This window comes from Rhinoderma darwinii, chromosome 6 (genome assembly GCF_050947455.1).
Source record: "Rhinoderma darwinii isolate aRhiDar2 chromosome 6, aRhiDar2.hap1, whole genome shotgun sequence".
In the NCBI taxonomy this organism is placed as follows: Eukaryota; Metazoa; Chordata; class Amphibia; order Anura; family Rhinodermatidae; genus Rhinoderma; species Rhinoderma darwinii.
The window spans coordinates 74,512,924-74,533,979 of record NC_134692.1 but is presented as its reverse complement, the minus strand read 5'-3'; the positions used below and the strand labels follow the sequence as shown (position 1 = coordinate 74,533,979).

The 21,056-nt window shown below is 44.6% G+C and overlaps 1 protein-coding gene across 3 annotated transcripts in view; it reads left to right on the top strand.

Annotated features, from left to right (window-relative positions):
• Nucleotides 1–21,056, top strand: part of CALCRL (calcitonin receptor like receptor) — a 243,873-nt gene that overhangs the window by 62,854 nt on the left and 159,963 nt on the right. For 2 of the 3 annotated variants that reach the window (XM_075829949.1, XM_075829950.1), the window contains one exon: nucleotides 17,250–17,385. In XM_075829949.1, the coding sequence (XP_075686064.1) occupies nucleotides 17,250–17,385 (136 nt within the window). Of the gene's footprint in view, nucleotides 1–6,212; nucleotides 6,231–17,249; nucleotides 17,386–21,056 lie in introns of those variants that run through there. The other variant, XM_075829951.1, reaches the window with a different exon arrangement.

The following is a 21,056-nucleotide window of genomic DNA, read 5'->3' as shown; positions in this document are numbered from 1 at the left end:
AATGCTGCCAGAGGAAGGTAGGATTCAGTTTACAGGTCCTATTACGATAGGATGCCTGCGTCAGCAGCTGCAGACTGCCTGACAAACGCTGGTATCACAGTGTTTAAGAGGTAGAGGCTAGTAGGTCATAGCAGTATACCTAAACCTACGCAGTACAAGGGTAGCCTAGGGATCAGGACCGGGAGGGGAGACTGCTGCTGGACCTGACGCGCGTTTCGCTGGTGCTTCGACCCCTGACTAAGCACCAGCGAAACGCGCGTCGGGTCCAGCGGTGGTCTCCCCTCCCTGTCCTGATCCCTAGGCTACCCTTGTACTGCGTAGGTGTAGGTATACTGCTTACTGCTTGTTATTTTTGCTTAAGACTGCACTTGCATTTGTTCTATGTATAGGCATTTATCTGTGCAAACGTACTATGCCCAGCACCTGCCCAAAACTATTGATCTATGCACTTTAGCTTTCTTTGGGATCGTGTGACTATTTTTACATCTGGGGGGCCATGCTGCTTTATGTTCTGATTCCATCTTCTTATGAGGGTTCATGTTATTTTAAGTGTACAGTTGTTGTTTTTATGTGAGTTTTTTGTGTCTAATTGACTTTAATAAAGATTGTTTGTAATTTTTTCAACTATTTGGTCGTGACTTGTTTCTTTTTCTGGTTTATTATACTAGTCACTAGGACCATTGATATAATTTGGGGCATTGTTCGGTTTACTACATTTTGATCAAATTGTATGAGACCACCTGCCACGACAAGGCGACCTCTATGAAGTGGGTACCTGGACTGCACATACATCCAGAACTGGAACTAAACCTAAATATATCTGGGTATGGTAGGAACCAGCATTAAACTAATTAAAATCACCCAGGGCAGAATGGGTGGAGTGCAAGATCAAAAAATGGAGGCAGTCACTAACCCCACATATATGGATCCCATAAACACCACAAAAGTTTGAATAACACATTCCAACAAAATGAAACAAAACGTGTATGCAGGTGCAAGAACATATGTGACTTCAATTCTAAAATATTAATAGTAAAAACAAAAACAAACATTTTTCCCCAAAACCAACGCTGTAGAAAAAAAAAAATGCATCTGGCAAAATTGCTGTTTTCTTGGCCACTTCATTTCCCACAAAAATTGAATATCTTCAGTACCAATAAAAACTACAGCTCACCCTGCAAAACATAAGCTCTCGCATCGCTCAATCAAAGAATAAATAAAATAAAAAAAGTTAGGGTATGTTCACACGCTAGACTAAAAACGTTTGAAAATACGGAGCTGTTTTCAAGGGAAAACAGCTCCTGATTTTCAGACGTTTTTTGAGCCACTCAATTTTCACAGCGTTTTTCACGGCCGTTTTTGGAGCTGTTTTCTATAGAGTCAATGAAAAATGTCTCAAGAAGTGACCTGCACTTCTTTTTCGCAACCGTTTTTTTTACGCGGTCCTTTTTCAAAACGGCCGCATAAAAAAATGGCCCATCGGAACAGAACGCCGTTTTTCCCATTGAAATCAATGGGCAGATGTTTGGAGGCGTTCTGCTTCCGATCTTTTTACCCGAAAATAGGCCGTGTGAACATACCCTTATGGCTCTCAGAACGTGGCGACACAAAATAAATCTAGTTTTTAACATTTGTCTTCTCATTGTGAAAGTAGTAAAACATAAAAAAACAAATCAATTTGGTATTGTACTAGTCGTATTGACACGCAGAATAAAATTAACATGTCATTTTTACTGCACAGTGAACGCCGTATAAACATCATCCAAAAAACAATGGAGGAATCGCTGTTCTTCCCCATTCCACTGCCCAAAGAAATGCTTTCTAGTTTCCAAGTACATTATACGGTACAATAAATTGTAATGAAAAACTACAACTGGTCCTTCAAAAAAACAAGCCCTCATATAGAAATATAAAAAAGTTATGGCTTTTGGAACGGGGGGTGAATATGAAAATCTGAATTAATAGGTCTGTTTTATTCTCCTTTTTCTTCCTTTTGTTTTTTAAGCGGTCTTGATGTCTGTATACAATGCCCTCAGTTACTTGCTTTGTACTGACACCAGTTAGCAGAATGAACTGTATTATAATCATTAAATAAAAAAGAAAACTCGTTGAACAACCTAACAAAATGTCTCCCTACTACTAGCTGAAGAAAGAATGGAGCTATTCAACCTCCAGGGTGGACAAAAATAGCAGTTTCTGATTCAGCCGGCTCTATTGAAATTGGAGCATAGTATGAATAAGTAATAAAGTGCACCCTGGTGTATTATTTTTTGTGACTTGTATTATTTCGGTACTGACCAAAAAACAAGTCCCTTGCAATCCTATGTAAATAACCACGATATTATTAAGAGTGATTTAGTAAATGCTAATTGATTAGTATTTGAAGGATATACAATAAAAATGGTTTACAAGGCTTGTTACTAAGGCCGGATTCAGACGAGCGTGTGCGTTTTGCGCGCGCAAAAAGCACTTGACAACTCCGTGTGTCAGCCCCGTATGATGCGCGGCTGCGTGCTTTTCGTGCAGCCGCCATCATTATGACACTCCGTTTGGATGTTTGTAAACAAAAAAGCACGTGGTGCTTTTCTGTTTACATTCATTCTTTTACTGCTGTTGCGCGAATCACGCGCGTCCCACAGAAGTGCTTCCGTGTGGTGCGCGTGATTTTCACACACCCACTGACTTCAATGGATGCGCGAAAAACGCCGAAATATAGAACATGTCGTGAGTTTTACGCTGCGCAAAACTCACGGACAGTCTGCACTGTCCCATAGACTTGTATTGGTCTGCACGAGCCGCGTGAAAACCACGCGGGCTGCACGGACGCAAATCACGTTCGTGTGAATCCGGCCTAATGCAGCAACAACACATATAAACGCGCACGCAGCTCCTTCTTTTTTTTAAATTTATTTATTTATTTTTTTAAGCTTAAGGCCCTGTTCACACTGAGTTTTTTTGACGAGTTTTTTGGTGCGGAAACCACTCCACAAAACTCGTCAAAAACCACCCGAAAATGCCTCCCATTGATTTCAATGGGAGTTGGATGAGTTTTTTTACCGCGAGCAAAAAAAACGCGTTGCAGTAAAAAGAAGCGACATGACCCATCTTTTCCGCCTCCAAAACCCCATTTCAATCAGTCAGAAAGGGTAAAAAAAAACACCTCGACGAGTGTTTTGACAAGTTTTTGTCAAACCACTGTGCAAAAAATGTCTGGAGCAGTTTTTGCAGGAGGAATTTTCCTCCTGCAAAAAACTGTGTGAACACAGCCTAAAACTGTTTATTAGAATGACACATAAGAAAAAATAGGTGGGTCAAGAAATATTGACATATGTAAAATGAAAACCGAATGAAGCAGAAAATATGCAATAACCATAAAAGCTTAGGCTGGTGTCTTCCCAATATAAACAGGTGCTCATCCGCGCACCTTAACCTGTTCTACTGTGTACGATAACGGAACAAAAAATAGCAGAGCAGAGAAACATATAGGGAAACAACAGAAGGAAAGAAGGGGAGAGGAATAATTGTATAAAAAAATGGAAGCTGAGAATAATCAAGCAAGCCGTCCATGGGGAATTGGACGTCAGCAAGGACATGAACCTATCAGCGTCACTGAACTGCACCCAGGGCTGCCAGACTGGCAGGAAGGAAGAGAGCTTGTCCACCTCAGTAGCCGTCAGTACCATTCTCATGAGATGATTAAAGTGTTCAAGGAAAGCTCCCATAGGAGGATGTCCTGTCATCTTTCAATGGCCCGCAATAGTCTGCCGGTCTCAGGCTCTCGTTTTAATAGCAAAATAACAGGATAACAGTCATTTACTTTGTGATAATTCTCTGACTCTATGTGAGTGCTAGCACTTTACCACTTGCTGACAGGTTAACAATCTATATGTTCCACTCAACGTCTGCTACAATACAAGCCAGAATCAAGTTCACTTTTTCACTCTGTATATATAAACCTAAAAATAAAAGAAAAAAAGGCAGCAGGTTAACAGGTTTCCAAAATTCGTTCAAATATTATCCAAAAACATCAAGCTACACAGAAATCTTTACTCACTCATATGAGGCATGTGCGTTCTCAGGTGCTCTCCTGTAATCCAGGTGTTTATCAGTAAAATATATATTATTCTCCATCACCTTCCGTAAAACCGAAAGTGACATATCTAATCTTTTAAGGGGGTCATCGGTTTCTGTCCAGTGCAGGGAGATGTCCAGCGTCACAACTGATGCATTAACTCCTTAGTGACCACCAGTACTCCTCTTCACGGCGGTCACTAAGGGGCCTTAGGCTAGGCTGCCGCCTTTTCACGGCGGCCCAGTCTAAGTCCTGCACGGGTGTCCCGTGCAGGCTGGAACCGGGGCTCGGCTGTCTGATGACAGCTAGGCTCCTGCTCCAACGCCAGCGATCGAAGTTTACTTAGATCGCGGCCGTTTAACCCGTTAAATGCCGCCGTCAATAGCGACTGCGGCATTTAACTTGTTTACAGAGCGAGTGAGCTCCCTCTGTCACCCATCGGCGGCCCGCAAATGCAATCGTGGTTCTTCGATGGGGTGTCATGGCAGCCGGGGGCCTGACAAAGGCCCCCAGGTCTGCCCTGGGCATATGCCTATTAGGACGTTGCCTGTCAGGACGTTGCCTGTTAGGACGTTGCCTGTCAGATTTACCCTGACCAGCAATAATGCTCTGGTATACGAAGTAAAGATTATTAATAAAAATTACAGTAAAAAAATAAATCCATTTTTTTCCATAAACAGTGGTTTTATTTAGTAAAAGCGTAAAAAATAAATAAAAGTACACATATATGGTATCGCCGCGACCGTAATGACTCAATTAATAAAGTTAATCTGTAATTTAAACCGCAAGGTGAACACCGTAAAAAAAAAACACAAAAAACAATGGCGAAATTGCTATTTTTTTTCCATTGCTCCCCAAAAAAGTCATAATAAAAATTAATCAATAAGTCCCATGTACCCCAAAGCCGTACCAATCAAAACTATGTCTCGTCCCGCAAAAACAAGCCCAAAAAATCACTACATTGATGGAAAAATAAAAACATTATGCCTCTTGGAATGCAACGATGCAAAAACAAATAATTTTAGTTCAAAAGCGTTTATTGTGCAAAAGTCATAAACATAAAAAACCTCTACATATGTGGTATCGCCGTAATTGTACAGACCCATAGAATAAAGGTAACATGTTATTTATGCCGCACAGTGAACGGCGTCAATTTAAAACGCATAGAACAATGGTGGAATTTCAGGGTTTTTTCTAATCCCCCCCCTCCCCAAAAAAGTTAATAAAAGTTAACCAAAAATTATATGTACCCTAAAATGGTGCCATTAAAAAGTACAACTAATCCTTCAAAAAAAAAAGTCCTCACACAGCTATGTCGATGGAAAAATAAAAGAGTTATAGCTCTTTGAATACGACTATAGAAAAACGAATAAAATAGCTTGGTCATTAGGGCCTAAAATAGGCTGGTCACTAAGGGGTTAAATGACAAAACGGCTCCAATAGGAAAGCATGTTTAGTTCTGGCAACGGTTTCCCTCCAGTGTTTATCTACCATGTCCAAGGGAAACAAAAATGGATCTCCGGACATATTTGAAAGGGTCCTAAATCTTTTGAGATTACATTTCTCATTTGAAGGCCTGATTTCTGTGCAGTTTACCAGTTGTGATGGGTTCATCTTAATTCCTTCTAGCATTTAAGGTCTGCTTCTAACGGTAATCGTAAGATATTTAGCAGTTGCTCGATATAGCTCCTGCTGAATTGCATTGAATATTTATATAAATAAATATATATATAAAAATTATTAGATATTCACTTTAACCCTTTAACGACCGCTCATTTACTTTTTAAAAAATTAATTTTTTTCTTATTCAAGAGATATATAAAAGAAATATAGCCGCATTCACAATGCAGTACCGTGCAGAAAGGAAAAAGATAATTCCAATATAACAGTGGTCAAATCAGACTAATACAATGTATACAACAAAGGTCATATTGAAGGACAAGGAAAAGAAGAGATGAAAGAGAAGAAAAAAAATAAGGAAGGGGGAGGGGGTAACGGGGAAGAGGTGGGTAGATATGAGGACAAACATGTTAACAGCCTCAAGAAGCACATTCATTACTTTTCAGCATTCAGGGAGACATATTCTGTAGAATTTTCAAAACTCAACTGGTAGTGCCAGGAGCGCAGAAATTTGTCGTGGGTATCCCTCAAGGAGGCAGTAAGTTCCTCCATGTGTTTCACCTGCTTAATTTTCTGAAACCAAAGGTGTGGGGTAGGTGGGTCAACTCGTTTCCATAGAGATGATATACAAGAGCGAGCTGCATTAACCAGGTGACGAACAATTGACTTCTTGTAGAAGGAAATGTTGCACATCTGAAGCCGGAAGAAGCAAGGGAATTTGGGGATAACCTAATCTGGGAATTTTGAAGTGACACGCCTGACAGACTTGCAAATGGCAGCCAATTTTGACAACCCCAAAAAGTGTGTAAAAGATCTCCTACCTGAGAACCACACCTCCAACAGGCAGGTGAAACAGATGGGAAGATGCTATGTAGTTTGGAGCAGACTCTACCATCTCATCAAAATTTTAAAGCCAGCTTCCTGTATTCTGCTAAATAATGAGGATTTATAAGTCATATTGTAAAAGCGTGTGGGATGGTCTGCAGAAAAATTGATGTTAAGGTCTGCCTCCCAGTTAGTCAAATAGGATGGATGTGAGTGTTATGCTGGGGAAATAACAAAATTATAAAGAAGGGAGAGAGCATGTCGCCGGTAACCTGTTGTAGAGCAGAGGTTTCCGTGAGAGAACGAGAGCAGGTAGATGGGGAGTAGAGAGACAGCAGAAAGTGACGAAGTTGTGACACCTGCCATAGGGGTAAGGAGCAAGGATCCGAAGTATCAGTGAGTTGTGATATAGTCTTTTAAGTGTTGCCTACCAAAAAGTGACGAGCTTGTGTATTGCGTGCACTAAGCCACTGGCGGAAGGAGCCTGGTTTACAATCTGGTGGATATATTGGATTATCTAAGATAAAATCTCTCTTGATGTGCTGAGACTGAGAGGTTCATTAGTCACATTCCCAAACAGTCTCCGTACAACTAGAGAGATTTACCGTTCAGGGGTCTGGGAAAGCTGGGTGACCACCATTACCCTTCCTACTGGAGTGCGAGAGGTTCATTAGTCACATCCCCAAACACACTCCAGTAGGAGGGGTAATGGTGGTCACCCAGCTTTCCCAGAAACAGATATAACCAGGAATGGGCTGGATGGACGGGCTGAGGGTGCACAGGGTTTTTGGTGATCCCCTCTGTCATGTGATTGGACCTAGGTTACCGGTTCATCAGATGGGGTTCATGTGACTATAAATCTGTCCATAACAAGAGACAGTGCACTCAGGACAAGCCCTGCCTTCATGCCGTAGTTGTGTGGTTCTGTCTGCAGTGATAGCGGTGGGTGGCTCTGACACCTGTCCTCTCAGGACAGAAGGGGTGTCCGGATTGGAGACACAGCGCCGCACCTGTCCTCAGGTTGTGTCTGGTATTGCAGTTCACCTCCATTGAAGTGAATAGGACAGAGCTGTAATAGCACACACGATCTGAGGACAGGTGCGGCGCCATGTTTTCCTGGACGACCCCTTTAAGACTTTTCCCCCGTGTGTGGCAGAGCGGAGTGTGCGCGGGCGCCGCTGATACTTCATAGCCGCTTATCAGCTGTTTTGAAGAACCAGCGGCGAGCACCCCCCCCCCCCCACACACACAAATCCCCCCAAACACGCAAAATCAAGTGTAATCAAGCGTTTTTTTAATGTGGTTTTTTGCACGTAAAATGTGCAACAAAAAAAAACATGTCAAATACACGGCGTGTGAACCGGTCAACTGAAAAATCATTCACTTCACTTTCATCATTCTAAGGGCTCATTTACACGAGTGTGTTATACGTCCGTGCGACGCGCGTGATTTTCACGCGCATCGCAGGGACCTATATTAGTCTATGGGGCCGTGCAGACAGGTGCGTGATTTTCACGCAGCGTATGTCCACTGCGTAAAAGTCGGCCGTTCTTTGAGCGTTTTTCGCTCATCACGCACCCATTGAAGTCAATGGGTGCGTGAAAACCACGCATGTCACACGGAAGCACTTCCGTGGGACGTGCGTGATTCGCGCAACAGCAGTGAAAAGGATAAATGAAAACAAAAGCACCACGTGCTTTTCTGTTTGCAAACATCCAAACGGAGTGTCATAATGATGGCGGCTGTGCGAAAATCACGCAGCCGCTCATCATATGCTGCTGACACACGGAGCTGTTAAGTGCCTTTTGCGCGCGCAAAACGCCGCGTTTTTTGCGTGCGCAAAACGCACACGCTCTTGTAAACCCGGCCTAAGGCTGGATTCACACGAGCGTATGCTTTTTGCGTTTTGCACTTTTTGCCTGCGCAAAAGGCACTTAACAGCTCCGTGTGTCAGCCCTGTATGATGCACGGCTGCGTGATTTTCGCGCAGCCGCCATCATTATGACACTCCGTTTGGATGTTTGTAAACAGAAAAGCACGTGGTGCTTTTCTGTTTTCATTCATCCTTTTCACTGCTGTTGCGCGAATCACGCGCGTCCCACGGAAGTGCTTCCGTGTGACATGCGTGGTTTTCATGCACCCATTGACTACAATGGGTGCGTGATGCGCGAAAAATGCCCAAAGAACGAACATGTCGTGACTTTTACGCAGTGGACTAACGCTGCGTAAAAATCACGCAACTGTCTGCACAGCCCCATAGACTAATATAGGTCCGTGCAACGCGTGTGAAAATCACGTGCGTTGCATGGACGTATATCCCGTTCGTCTGAATAAGCCCTAAGGGTAAGGCCACACACAATGTTTACAACTGAAAAATCCGAAGCAGAACGCCTACAAGCATCTGCCCATTGGTTTCAATGGGAAATACGGCGTTCTGTTCCGACAGGGCGTTTTTTACGTGGTCGTTTTCCAAAACCGGCTGTGAGTCAGGTTGCTTTGCCTTATTCACCTTGCTGTAATTCTGGGAAGTGCCCCCCCCTGGTGGCCAACATAGGAAAACATGTCAAATTATTATTTGATTTTTAATACTTTCCACCATCTGGAAAAAAAAAAAAATACAGCAAAAAACTTAAAAAAATATAATAGAAATAAGTAACGACACTTAAAAAAAAAAAAAAAAAAAAAAGGATTAATTCGTGACACATTCCCTTTAAGGGTACCATGTCTACACCAGTCTATAATATGAACCAAGTGTGCTGCTTGATAGTAAAGGTGAAGATCTGGGATGCCCAGGCCACAAGCTTGTTTAGGTCAGGAGGGGGTCGAACGAGCAATACGGGACAGTTTTTGAGACCATGTAAATTTGGTGAGTAGAGAGGAAAGAGAACTAAAAAATAAACTTGGTAGATGTATGGGAAGAGCTTGAAAGAAATATAGCAGGAGGGGCAATACACATATCTTGAAAATGGAGCAGCGACTGGATCAAGTAAAAGTGCCTTTTGGGGAATGAGCGTGAAAGGTGGACATTGACCTTAATAGATGCTGAGGAATATAAACTAGAGATCCAGCTAAGCATACCCCGACCAAGACCGATGTAGTAAAGGGTCTCCTGGAGGATTGACCAGTTTATGCTGTCAAAGGCTTTCTCAACATCCACGGAGAGCAAAAAAGCAGGGGTTGAGAAATGGGTGACATGGTTGATGGTCCATATGATATTATCTTTGGTTTCTCTCGAAGATCCTGATCACCATGAATAATATTAGTCAGGAATGGGGTAAGACACGTAGCTAGGATCTTAGAGAACAACCTAAGATCTAAATTAAGGAGGGATATGGGGCGGTAGTTACTACACAGGGAATGGCCTTTACCTTCTTTGGGAATGACTGTTATGTGGGCTCTCAGATTGTCCAAGTGGCATCGCTCTACACGGGGATAGCGTCAAATGCTGTTAGGAACAGGCGAACAAGGCAAGTCACACATTTTTTTTATAACAAGGCATTGACAGGCCATCTGGACCCAGGGGTTTACCTGTTGGAGTGGTTTTGAGAGCTAGATTAAATTCTTCATAGAGGGGGGGGGGGGGGGTCTAATAACTCAAGGGCTATTGGATACGACCCAACCCTGAATTATGAAGGTAGGATCGTATAGAGTTAAGTCTAGAGCGGGCAGCTAGGTTTCCAAAAATCTATGAAGTTATAGAGGTTCTTACAATAGGAACAGAAAGCTTCTTTCTTTCAATCAGGTAAGTGTTCGCGAGTATCACTGGGTAGAAGTCATATGAGGGACAAAGGTCCGCGAGGACTGTGTGTGAGTGTGTGCAACGCACCGGCTAGGCCTATTGCCAAATTTAAAAAAGTGTCGATGACATTTAAAGGCTATGTACACATTTTGATAGGGTTTTTCTTTAATGAGAAGTTCAATCCGTGTGTTTGGTGCAACTTTATAATTAGTTTTTATTCAAAATTATTTTTACTTTTTGAGACACAGGTGCTCTGTATTCTTCATACAGAGCAGCTGTATAGTTCGCTAGGACCTGAATCCGTCAGTCTTGCAGACTTTAACCGCTTCCTCGCCTCTTCCATGGTCTCTGCTCTGGTTCCTGCACCCTCCATTTCCTCATGCTCGTCCCGAGCTCCACTTACCCGATCCGGGCGCTCTGCAGGCTCTGGGCGTCATCAGGTAACTGCATCTCTAACCTCCCTCCTCGGCCGTCATCCACTATGTGCGGCTGCAGCCACTAGAGGGCACGCTGACTCTTTCCTTCTTAAAGGGCCAGCGCGTGCCAAAATTCCTAGACTTCCTATTTAAGGATCCTCCTTCCTCTCAATCCTTGCTTGTTCAACCAAGTTCCACGTGAGTTTCCCTGTACCCTGGTTCCCTGTTTTCTTGCCTTCTGCCTTTGTCTGGATTTCCCGTTTTTGACATCTGCCTGAACTTGACTATCCTTGCCTGCCACCTGCCTTGACCTATTGCTATCGATACCCGTAACGACGTCTGCTACCTGTCCTGACTTCTGGCCTATACATCCGACTGCCTCTAAACCTGCTGTGCCAAGCGTTGCCCTGGGTTACTAGCACCATCTTTCGGACGACAGAGGATCCACAAACGAACCAGGTGAGAACCGTGATAGTTTGAACAAGCCATGGATCCCTTTGACACAGCCCTGCCTGACGCGGCTGATATGGCTCAGGAACTTTCTAGACAAAGAGTCCGCCAAGGTCAGCTTTTGCAAAATGTGTCCACTCGCTTGAACGAACTTGCGCCTCCGACACCGCCACCACCACCGCAAGCTCCTGTCTACAGTCCTGGACTACATTTACCTACGCCTGCCTGCTATGAGGGTAACCCCAAGACCTGCAGGGGATTCGTTAATCAATGCACGATCCATTTTGAGGTCATGGCACAAAATTTTTCCTCAGAGCGGACTAAAGTGGCCTACCTCCTGTCCCTGCTTTTTGGCGAAGCGCTGGCATGGGCATCGCCCCTCTGGGAAAGAAACGACCCTATAATGTATAATATTCTGAACTTTTCTCTCCACATTTAAAAGGGTGTTTGAAGAGCCAGGTCGGGCATCGTCAGCAGCTTCCTCTCTTCTCAAGCTCCAGCAAGGAACCTCCACTGTAGGTCAATACGCCATACAATTCCGCACCCTTGCTACAGAACTCCAGTGGAATAACGAGACTCTAGTATCTACCTTCTGGGAGGGTCTAGCGGGCCGAATCAAGGATGAACTTGCTGGCCGGGACCTTCCACCATCCTTGGATAACTTGATCTCTATTGCTAATCAGATTGACATTTGTTTTCGTGAGAGACCACAAGAATCTGATCGGGGCAATCGGACATCACGGTTGGCACCAACCTTCCAACGGCCTCTTCTTGCTTCATCTTCCTCTCAGTCGGATGAACCTATGCAGGTGGAGAGAACAAGATTCACGCCTGAGAAGAGCCATAATAGTCGCAAGTTGAACTTATGTTTATACTGTGGTGGAAAAACGCACTTTCTCAAGGACTGTCCAGTAAGGCCGGAAAACACCACCGCCTAGGGCAAGTAGGAGAGACTACCCTAGGTGGAGTATCACCCTCTCAAAAGATGACCATATCAGCAAAACTGTCCTTTGCAGGAACCACTTTCTGCGTACAAGCCTTTCTATATTCCGGATCCGCTGGGAATTTCCTGTGCCAGTGCCTGGTTAATCGCTACAAAATCCCAGTTCAAGAACTAACCCAACCTTTGAACATTGCTTCTGTGGATGGGAGTCTCCTGTAGAAGCCTATCTTATCACCGAGCCCATTTTCATGTTAACAGGGGCGCTGCACAGGGGTGCTGGGTCTACCGTGGTTGCAGAAGCACTCTCCTGTTATCGACTGGAGTGGAGGTCAAATTACCCGCTGGAGTGACTTCTGTCACCACCATTGTCTACAATCAATTCGCCCACCCATGCCTCAGTCTACAGAACCTAACTCAGCAGGACTTCCTACTCCATATAAAAGCTTCTCTGATGCATTCTGCAAACAACAAGCTGAATCGCTGCCACCTCACAGGCCATACGACTGTGCCATAGACCTGGTCCCCAACGCCACGCTTCCCAGAGGTAGAGTCTACCCTTTGTCTTTGCCCGAGACGGAGGCCATGTCTCGGTATATCTAAGAGAATCTGGAGAGACGATTCATCCATAAGTCCTCCTTTCCTGCTGGCACAGGGTTTTTCTTTGTGGGAAAAAAAGATGGCTCCCTGCGTCCTTGTATTGATTACCTTGGGTTGAATAATATTACGTTAAAAAACAAGTACCCGATACCGTTGATCTCTGAACTCTTTGGCCGCCTACAGGGGCGAGAATATTCACCAAACTAGACCTTCGTGGAGCTTATAATATCATCCGTATCCGCGAGGGAGACTAATGGAAAACCGCATTCAACACTCGTGATGGGCATTTTGAATACCTCGTCATGCCCTTTGGACATTGTAATGCTCCTGCGGTTTTCCAGGCATTTGTTAATGACATTTTTCGAGATTTGTTGTACAGCTGTGTGGTGGTATACCATGATGACATTTTAATCTTTTCTCCTAATATTCAGACTCCTCGTGTGCATGTGTGCATGTGCGCCAAGTGTTACAGCCTCTGCGACAGAACCCTCTGTTTGCTAAATTGGAGAAATGCCTTTTCGAGAAAACCAGCCTGCCTTTCCTGGGATATGTCATTTCCGACCAGGGACTTCAAATGGATCCAGCCAAGTTATCCTCCATTCACAACTGGCCTCATCCGCAAGGACTAAAAGCTGTCCAACGCCTGCTGGGATTCGCAAGTTATTTCCGCCAGTTTATTCCTCACTTCTCCTCTATGACAGCTCCTATTTCTGCACTGACCAAAAAGGGGGTTAATGACAAAGACTGGTCCACGGAGGCCGAAGACGCATTCCAAGCTCTTAAAATTGCCTTCTCTTCTGCTTCAGTCCTACATAGACCGAATTCCACCAAACCCTTTGTTCTGGAGGTCGATGCTTCATCTGTGGGAGTCAGAGCTATTCTTTCACAAAAGACTTATAGAGGGAGACGTGTGGCCTGTGGCTTTTTCTCCAAACCTTTTACACCTGCTGAAAAGAATTATGGTATTGGAGATAAAGAACTTTTGGCTATTAAATTGGCCCTGGAGGAGTGGAGACATTTGCTAGAGGGTGCACGGCATCCTATTATCTACACAGATCATCAAAACCTCCTTTACCTGCAATCTGCTCAACGCCTAAAACCTTGCCAAGCTCGATGGGCATTATTCTTCTCTAGATTTGATTTCCATCTTCACTACAGACCTGCTTGAAAGAATACCAAAGCTGACGCCTTATTTCGCTCTTTTGACCCCACAGATTAAGTGCCCAGTCCTCAGTTTATTATAGATCCAAAACGTACTATGATAGCTGCCCCAGCTGAAGTGGTACACATTCCCCGAGGAAAGACCTACGTACCCCCTAAACAAAGGGATTGTGTTCTTCGCTGGGGTCATGCCTCCAGGGTTTCTGGGCACCCTGGCATCAAAAGGACTCTCAATTTGATTGGCTGTCAATACTTGTGGCCTTCCATGTCCCAAGATACTAAAGACTTTGTTTCAGCCTGCTCCACCTGCTCTCAGAATAAAGTCTCCCATTTAAGACCTGCCGGTCTTTTACATCTTCTACCCGTGCCTGACTCTCCCTGTTCGCACATTGCCATGGACTTCATTACCGATCTGCCAAGTTCTGCTGGGTGTACCGTGATCTGTGTAGTCGTGGATCGCTTTTCCAAAATGGTGCATTTTGTACCCATTCCAGGCCTTCCATCGTCTTCCGGACTGGCTACACTGTTTATCAAGCACATCTTTCGCCTACATGGTCTTCCTAAACATATTGTCTCTGACAGAAGAGTACAGTTCACATCCAAGTTCTGGAGAGCCTTGTGCAAACTGCTGGAGGTTAAACCTGACTTTTCTTCCGCTTACCATCTTCAATCCAATGGTCAAGTAGAGCGGATTAATCAAATACTTGAAAGTTTCCTCAGAAATTTTGTGTCTCCACGACAAGACAACTGGGCAAGTCGTCTTCCATGGGCCGAATTTGCCAACAACAACCATACGGGGGAACCTACTCGCTCTTTTCCTTTCTTCTTGGTGTATGGCCAGCACCCAGGAATTCCTCTACCAGTCTCTGTGCCTTCTGAGGTTCCAGCGGCTAACAGGGTCCACCGGGACTTTGTACGTATATGGCAGGAGGCCAAGGACTCCATCCACAAAGCCGTAGCCAGGTTCAAAAGTAACGTGGATAAAAAACACAGGATTCCGCCGCAGCTCTTTCCTGGGGATAAATTCTGGCTGTCCACCCGTTACATACGTCTGAAGACCCCTTGTTACAAGCTGGTTCCTCGTTTTCTGGGTCCTTACGAAATAACGGAACAAATCAATCCAGTAACTTTCAGACTTCGTCTTCCCCAATCTTTGAAAATCTCTAATTCCTTCCACATTTCTCTGCTAAAGCCTACTATATTCAACCGATTTTTTTTCCCCAAAAATTCCTGCCCATCCTGCTCCTGCGGCTGATGCCGAGTTTGAGATCAAAGAGATCCTAGATGTCAAAAGAACACGGGGGAGATTGTGGTATCTGGTGGACTGGAAAGATTATGGTCTCTCGGAGAGATCATGGGAGCCCGTGGAGAATGTCAACGCCCCAGATCTCATCAAGGACTTTGAACGCAGGTTCCCTAGCAAGCCAAAAAAGAGGGGGCGTAAAAGGGGGGGTACTGTAACAACTGCTGCGCCATTCCCCGCCTCTTCAACGGTCTCTGCTCTGGTTCCTGCACCCTCCACTTCCTCATGCTCGTCCCGAGCGCCACTTACCCGATCCGGACGCTCTGCAGGCTCTGGGCGTCGTCGGGTAACTGCATCTCTCACCTCCCTCCTCGGCCGTCATCCACTATGTGCGGCTTCAGCCACTAAAGGGCGTGCGGGCTGACTCTTTCCTTCTTAAAGGACCAGCGCGTGCCAAAATTCCTAGACTTCCTATTTAAGGATCCTCCTTCCTCTCAATCCTTGCTTGTTCAACCAAGTTCCTCGTGAGTTTCCCTGTACCCTGTTTTCTTGCCTTCTGCCTTTGTCTGGATTTCCCGTTTTTGACTTCTGCCTGAACTTGACTAACCTTGCCTGCCGCCTGCCTTGACCTATTGCTATCGATACCCATAACGACGTCTGCTGCCTGTCCTGACTTCTGGCCTATACATCCGACTGCCTCTAAACCTGCTGTGCCAAGTGTTTCCCTGGGTTACTAGCACCATCTTCCGGACGACACAGAGGATCCACAAACGAACCAGGTGAGAACCGTGATACAGACATGACGGGTTAAGTGTCAGCCGGATCCACCTGTAATCTATCACATCTAAGTTATGAACGTAGATGTGATGGATAACAGGTGGATCCTGCATGTCCCACAAACCTGTCAGTTCAACGAACCTGACGGGTACAGGATACAGTGTAGGATACAGCTGCTCTGTATGCAGAATACAGAGCAGCTGTATCTCAAAAAGTAAACATTTTTAATAAAAACTAATTATAAATTTGCACCAAACACTTATTGACCTTTTTTATTATAAAGATAAATAAATCCCTTTCAAAAATTTACATAGACATTAACAAGTGTGGTTTTGGCATTGGAGAGTGCAAATGACTGCAGTTTATCCTGCAATCTACATAACTCCATGCCTACAACGGTATCAAGTGACTGTATATGTGACTTTTCTTGGATGTGGATTTTAGAAATCAGGTTTGAAAAGGCAAAGGTACGTTCCTTTTTGAGGCGAGAGCCAATAAGTATTAGAGAGCCTCTTATGAAACATTTTATGGGCTTCTCACAAAGGGGCAAAGGTCGTTAGTAAGTTCTTCAAGGACTCTAGGATCTTGCAACATTGTTGATTTTATGCACCTCCTCCAGGGCTTGTGCAAAGAAAAAGCAATTTTCAGCTGCGCTTTTGCCCCTCCTTACCGGCAAAGTTTTCACCACAATTCTGCTTGTTTGGCTCCTGCAGCTCAATCATCTCCTCCTGTCCGCTAAGGCCTCATGCACACGAACGTGCTTTCGCGGCCGCAATTCCCCCGAAAATCCACGGGAGAATTGAGACCCCATTCATTCCTATGGGGCCATGCACACGACCGTGGTTTTCATGGTCCGTGCATGGCCCAGGAGCCCACACCGCAGAAAGAACGGGCAAGCCTTATTATGGCCGTGTTCTGCGGTCCAGGCTCATAGAAAATAATGGCCGCGGCCATGTGCACGGCCCGCGATTTTTGTGGGCGGCTCGCAGCTGTCACTCCGTGGCCGGCCGACCCGAAAATCACGGCCGTGCACATGGCTACGGTCGTGTGCATGAGGACTAAGGACAGTGCAGCAGCTACCACATACTACGTCATGCTGCATCGCATTGCTATAAACGCTAAACTGTAGTTCATCATGATTTAACTTCTCAAAAAAACTGAGCATCTTCGTTGTGTTCCCTGTACTTCGTTGTGACCCCCTTTTATTACTAAGAAAGGTTACATGGAGGTACTCCATTTTGTATCTTAAACTAGCCCTGTTGTGGTGTATCTGTCATAATTTAAAAGGGTCTGTTATTGGTAGAAAATGTTAGGGTTAGCTATACTGTACTCCTGTACAACTGACCCAGTTATATATTAATAGTCATAAATTCATATGTTTTATCTAAGTGTTTAATTTTTTATAGACTTACACCATGAGTGACCAGGAGGAGGAGCCTCCAAAAGTAGTGGAGCAGGTTACTGTTACAAGGAACAAGATTATGACAGCACAGTTTGAGTGCTATCAGAAAATAATGCAAGAGCCGACACACACAAAGGAAGGTAAGTTTTTCAATTAACCGTGAAAAAATATATATATTATAAATGGCATATTTATTCTGTAATAGATTCATTTATGTTTGTTAAAAAAAGCGTTTATTTGCAATATTGGTGGTGATAAAATTATTGTGGGGCAGATTTATTTATTTATTCTATCCTAAAATTTAGCCTGGATAGAGCTAGACTATCGAGTGTGGTGTAAAAAGTGTCTAAAACACATAATAAATTTGGTGCACGCCATTTACCCCACTTTTTTTGCACTATTTATGCCACAATTCTGGCGCATTTTGCTTAGTAAACCTCCCCACTGTATATTTTCAGAAGTTGCATTAAGTTGTGGGCTTGTTTTATTAATACAATATATAGATGATATATATTTTTTTTTTATCTCGAATGAGCAGATAAGAGTCAAAGATTACCCCATAGATAAATAAATTATTTTTTAATTTGTTAAACCTCTAGCATTTAAAAATTGTAACTAAAGCCTATAGTTACATTCTACCTGTGGCTCTCCAGCAGTTTCAAAACTACAACTCCCAGTGCATGATGAGAGTTGTAGTTTTGCAACAGCTAAAGAGATCACTGGTGTATGGGGATAGCTCTGAAAATTTAGTACATTGGTAAGGGTAGGGAACCCCAGTTCTTCACCTGTACAGTCAAGGTCCCAAAACTATTCCTCAGGTCCAGACCATTCTATGACCCTAGTATAATAGAAGAATTCAGGAAAAAACCTTGCAGAGTGGCTGTACTGAAGTTCGGTGCAATAGATAAAAATTACATACAGATGAATCGTACTCACATATATGAGGAGAGCTAGGCACTAAGCTCCCCTCCGATCCACTGTCGCCTTGTATGTTAATTCCCTGGTCTTTCTCCCAATGATGGAACCAGTAGAACTGTCATTTTAATACAATAAAAAACGTCACAATGTATCTTACACTTACCTTACTGCAAACGTTAGCCTGCTATGCTGTAGTCTTCCCTCTCTTCCTGCGTGTTCATGGCTCTTACTTCAGCACTCCCCGCTTGTTGTACGGTGGAATCTGTAGCCAGCAACATCACATGCTGGCTACGGATTCTATGAAGAACGATTGCTGAGGGGGAGGCCCTACACTGACTGGAGCGCTCCCGAGCCCCTCACTCTAAGGTCCCATTCACAGCACTGGTCATGGCATAACTGTGCATATATGGACAGTGATATCAGGAGCTTTACCTGGGCCAGTCTCCCGGGGCAGAGCCTCTACTAGCGTTCTGCCCAGGGGCTGCAGTACTTCTCCTGATGTTACTCTCCATATTTGCACAGTGACGTCAGGTCCAGTCCCTGTGATGGAGTCCTGGGGCTGAGCCTCTTCTAGCGCTGTGCCCGGATGCTCTTTCCCAGGACCGGAGTCCGGGGGCAAAGTCACTATCGCTCTGCTCCGGGATTTTGGCTCTGTCGAAGCCCCCAACATCACTTTCTATATATAGACAGTGATGTCAGGAGCTTTCCCGGGGCAGAGCCTCTACTAGCGCTTTGCCCAGGAATTCAGGCTCTGGGGAAGCCCCTGACGTCACTGTCCATTTATGGACAGTGACGCCAGGAGCAGTGTTGGAGCCACCAGGCAGACAACTAGTATAGGCTTTGCTCCGGGACTTCGGCTCTGGGGAAGCTCCTGACATCACTGTCTGTATGGACAGTGAAGTCAGGAGCTTTCCCTGGGACAGAGTCCCGGGGCAGAGCCTCTACTAGAGCTCTGCTTGGGGACTCCAGCTTTGCTCCTGACATCACAATCCTTATTTATATGGACAGTGTTGTCAATAGCTTCCCCAGAGCAGGAATCCCCGGGCAGACTGCTAGTATAGGCTCTGCTCTAGGATTCTGGCTCTGGGTAAGCCCCTGATATCACTGTCCATATATGGACGGTTATGTTAGGGGTTTTCTCTGGGGCGGAGTCCCAGGGCAAAGCCTCTACTAGCGCTCTGCCCGGGGGCTCCAGCACTGCTCCGGACGTCACCGTCCATATATGGACAATGACGCCAGGAGCTTTCCCAGAGTTGGAGTCCCTACTAGCGCTCTGCCTGGAAATTCCCACTCTGGGGAAGCCCCTGGCTGTCCATATATGGACAATGATGTTAGAAGCTCCCAGATGTATAAGTTTAACGTATACCTGTGACAGATGCTATAGGCTCCCATGTGGTTTAAGTTTTTTTTAGTGGGATCCCTCAGCTTGGATTAGCGTAGATTACTATGCTATTTTATCCTTAAAAAAAAAAGGTAAACCGACATATACAATTCCAATGGGGGCCAAAAGGACACTATTAATCTCTGTTGGTATAATGGATGAACACGTTTATAGTCTACATCGGGAGCTTTCCCGAAGTACACGGTAAACTTGGAGTAATCATTTGATGTGAATGGGGTCTTATAATTGTTTTGCTTTTTTAAGTGTTCCTAATGATTTTTGTGTTTGTTTGTGTTTTTATACAAGTTTGATTGTCTGATTCGAGGACTCCGATGATGGTGTTTTCTTTTATGTGCACTAAAATGGTTAATGGGGGTTGCGGGTGGGTTATTTCAATTACATATTTTTTCTGTCTGCCGATGAAAAGGCTAACGCTAACCTCCTATTATTACCCCGGTACCCACCGCCACCAGGGGTATTGGGAGGATTCGGGTACAATCCAGTACCCGACCATCTGAAGTGATTGTCGGGCACTGGGGCGGCCGGAGGATGGAATTATTAGGCTGGGTAAGCCCAAAAATCGTGGTCCTTCCCATCCTGGTAATGCTAGGCTGCTGCTGCTGTGTTGTAGTTGGCTGGTTATAAAAAATGAGGGGGAACGCCATGCAGTTAATTTGAATATATATATTTTTTTAAATGACGTGGCCCCACCCCAATATTTCATAATCAGCCACATACAACACAGCAGCAGCCTAGAATTACCAGGGTAGGAAGACCCATGGTTTTTGGGCCTTCTCTGACTGGTAATACTAGCCTGCGGCCGCCCCAGTTCCCGACCATCACTACAGATGTTTGAGTACTGGATAATACCCGACTCTTCCCGTCGCCTCTGATGGAGGTCGGTACCAGGCTAATAATGGGGGGTTAGTGCTAGCCTTTTCACTGGCTAACACTAAGCCCCGCCTCAGTAATGAACGCTGTCATTCAGACTGTGGCCATTAAGAAGGCAGTAGAAATAAAGTAAAAACAAACAAACCATCACACAGAAAAAATATTTCTTGAAATAAACCCCCCAAAACCCTCGTTAACCATTTTATTGCAGATTTAAAAAAACAAAAACGTCGTCATTAAAGTAATCCAACAACAAAACCGTAAACAAACACAAACAAAAGCAAAAAAACATTAGTAACACATAAAAAAGCAAAACAAATACTATACTTACCTTTCCTGGGTCCAGTGCTGGAGCCGCAATGGCAGCCGGTTGTCCTCTGCGACAGTTAACTAAGCAGTACAGCTCTAAACTGTCATCGGTTAGTTTACATCACGTGGTCCCAGGTTATAACTTGGTCACTTTTAAAAGCAGGCCAATGAACTGAGGTAGCCGGGCACCACGTGATGTAAACTCATTAATGACAGCTTAGAGCTGTCACTGCTTAGTTTACTGAGACTTGTAAGTGGTGCAGGTTCTCTCAGGATATGCCAGAATTTTTGCACTTTTAGGTTGCTTGAGCC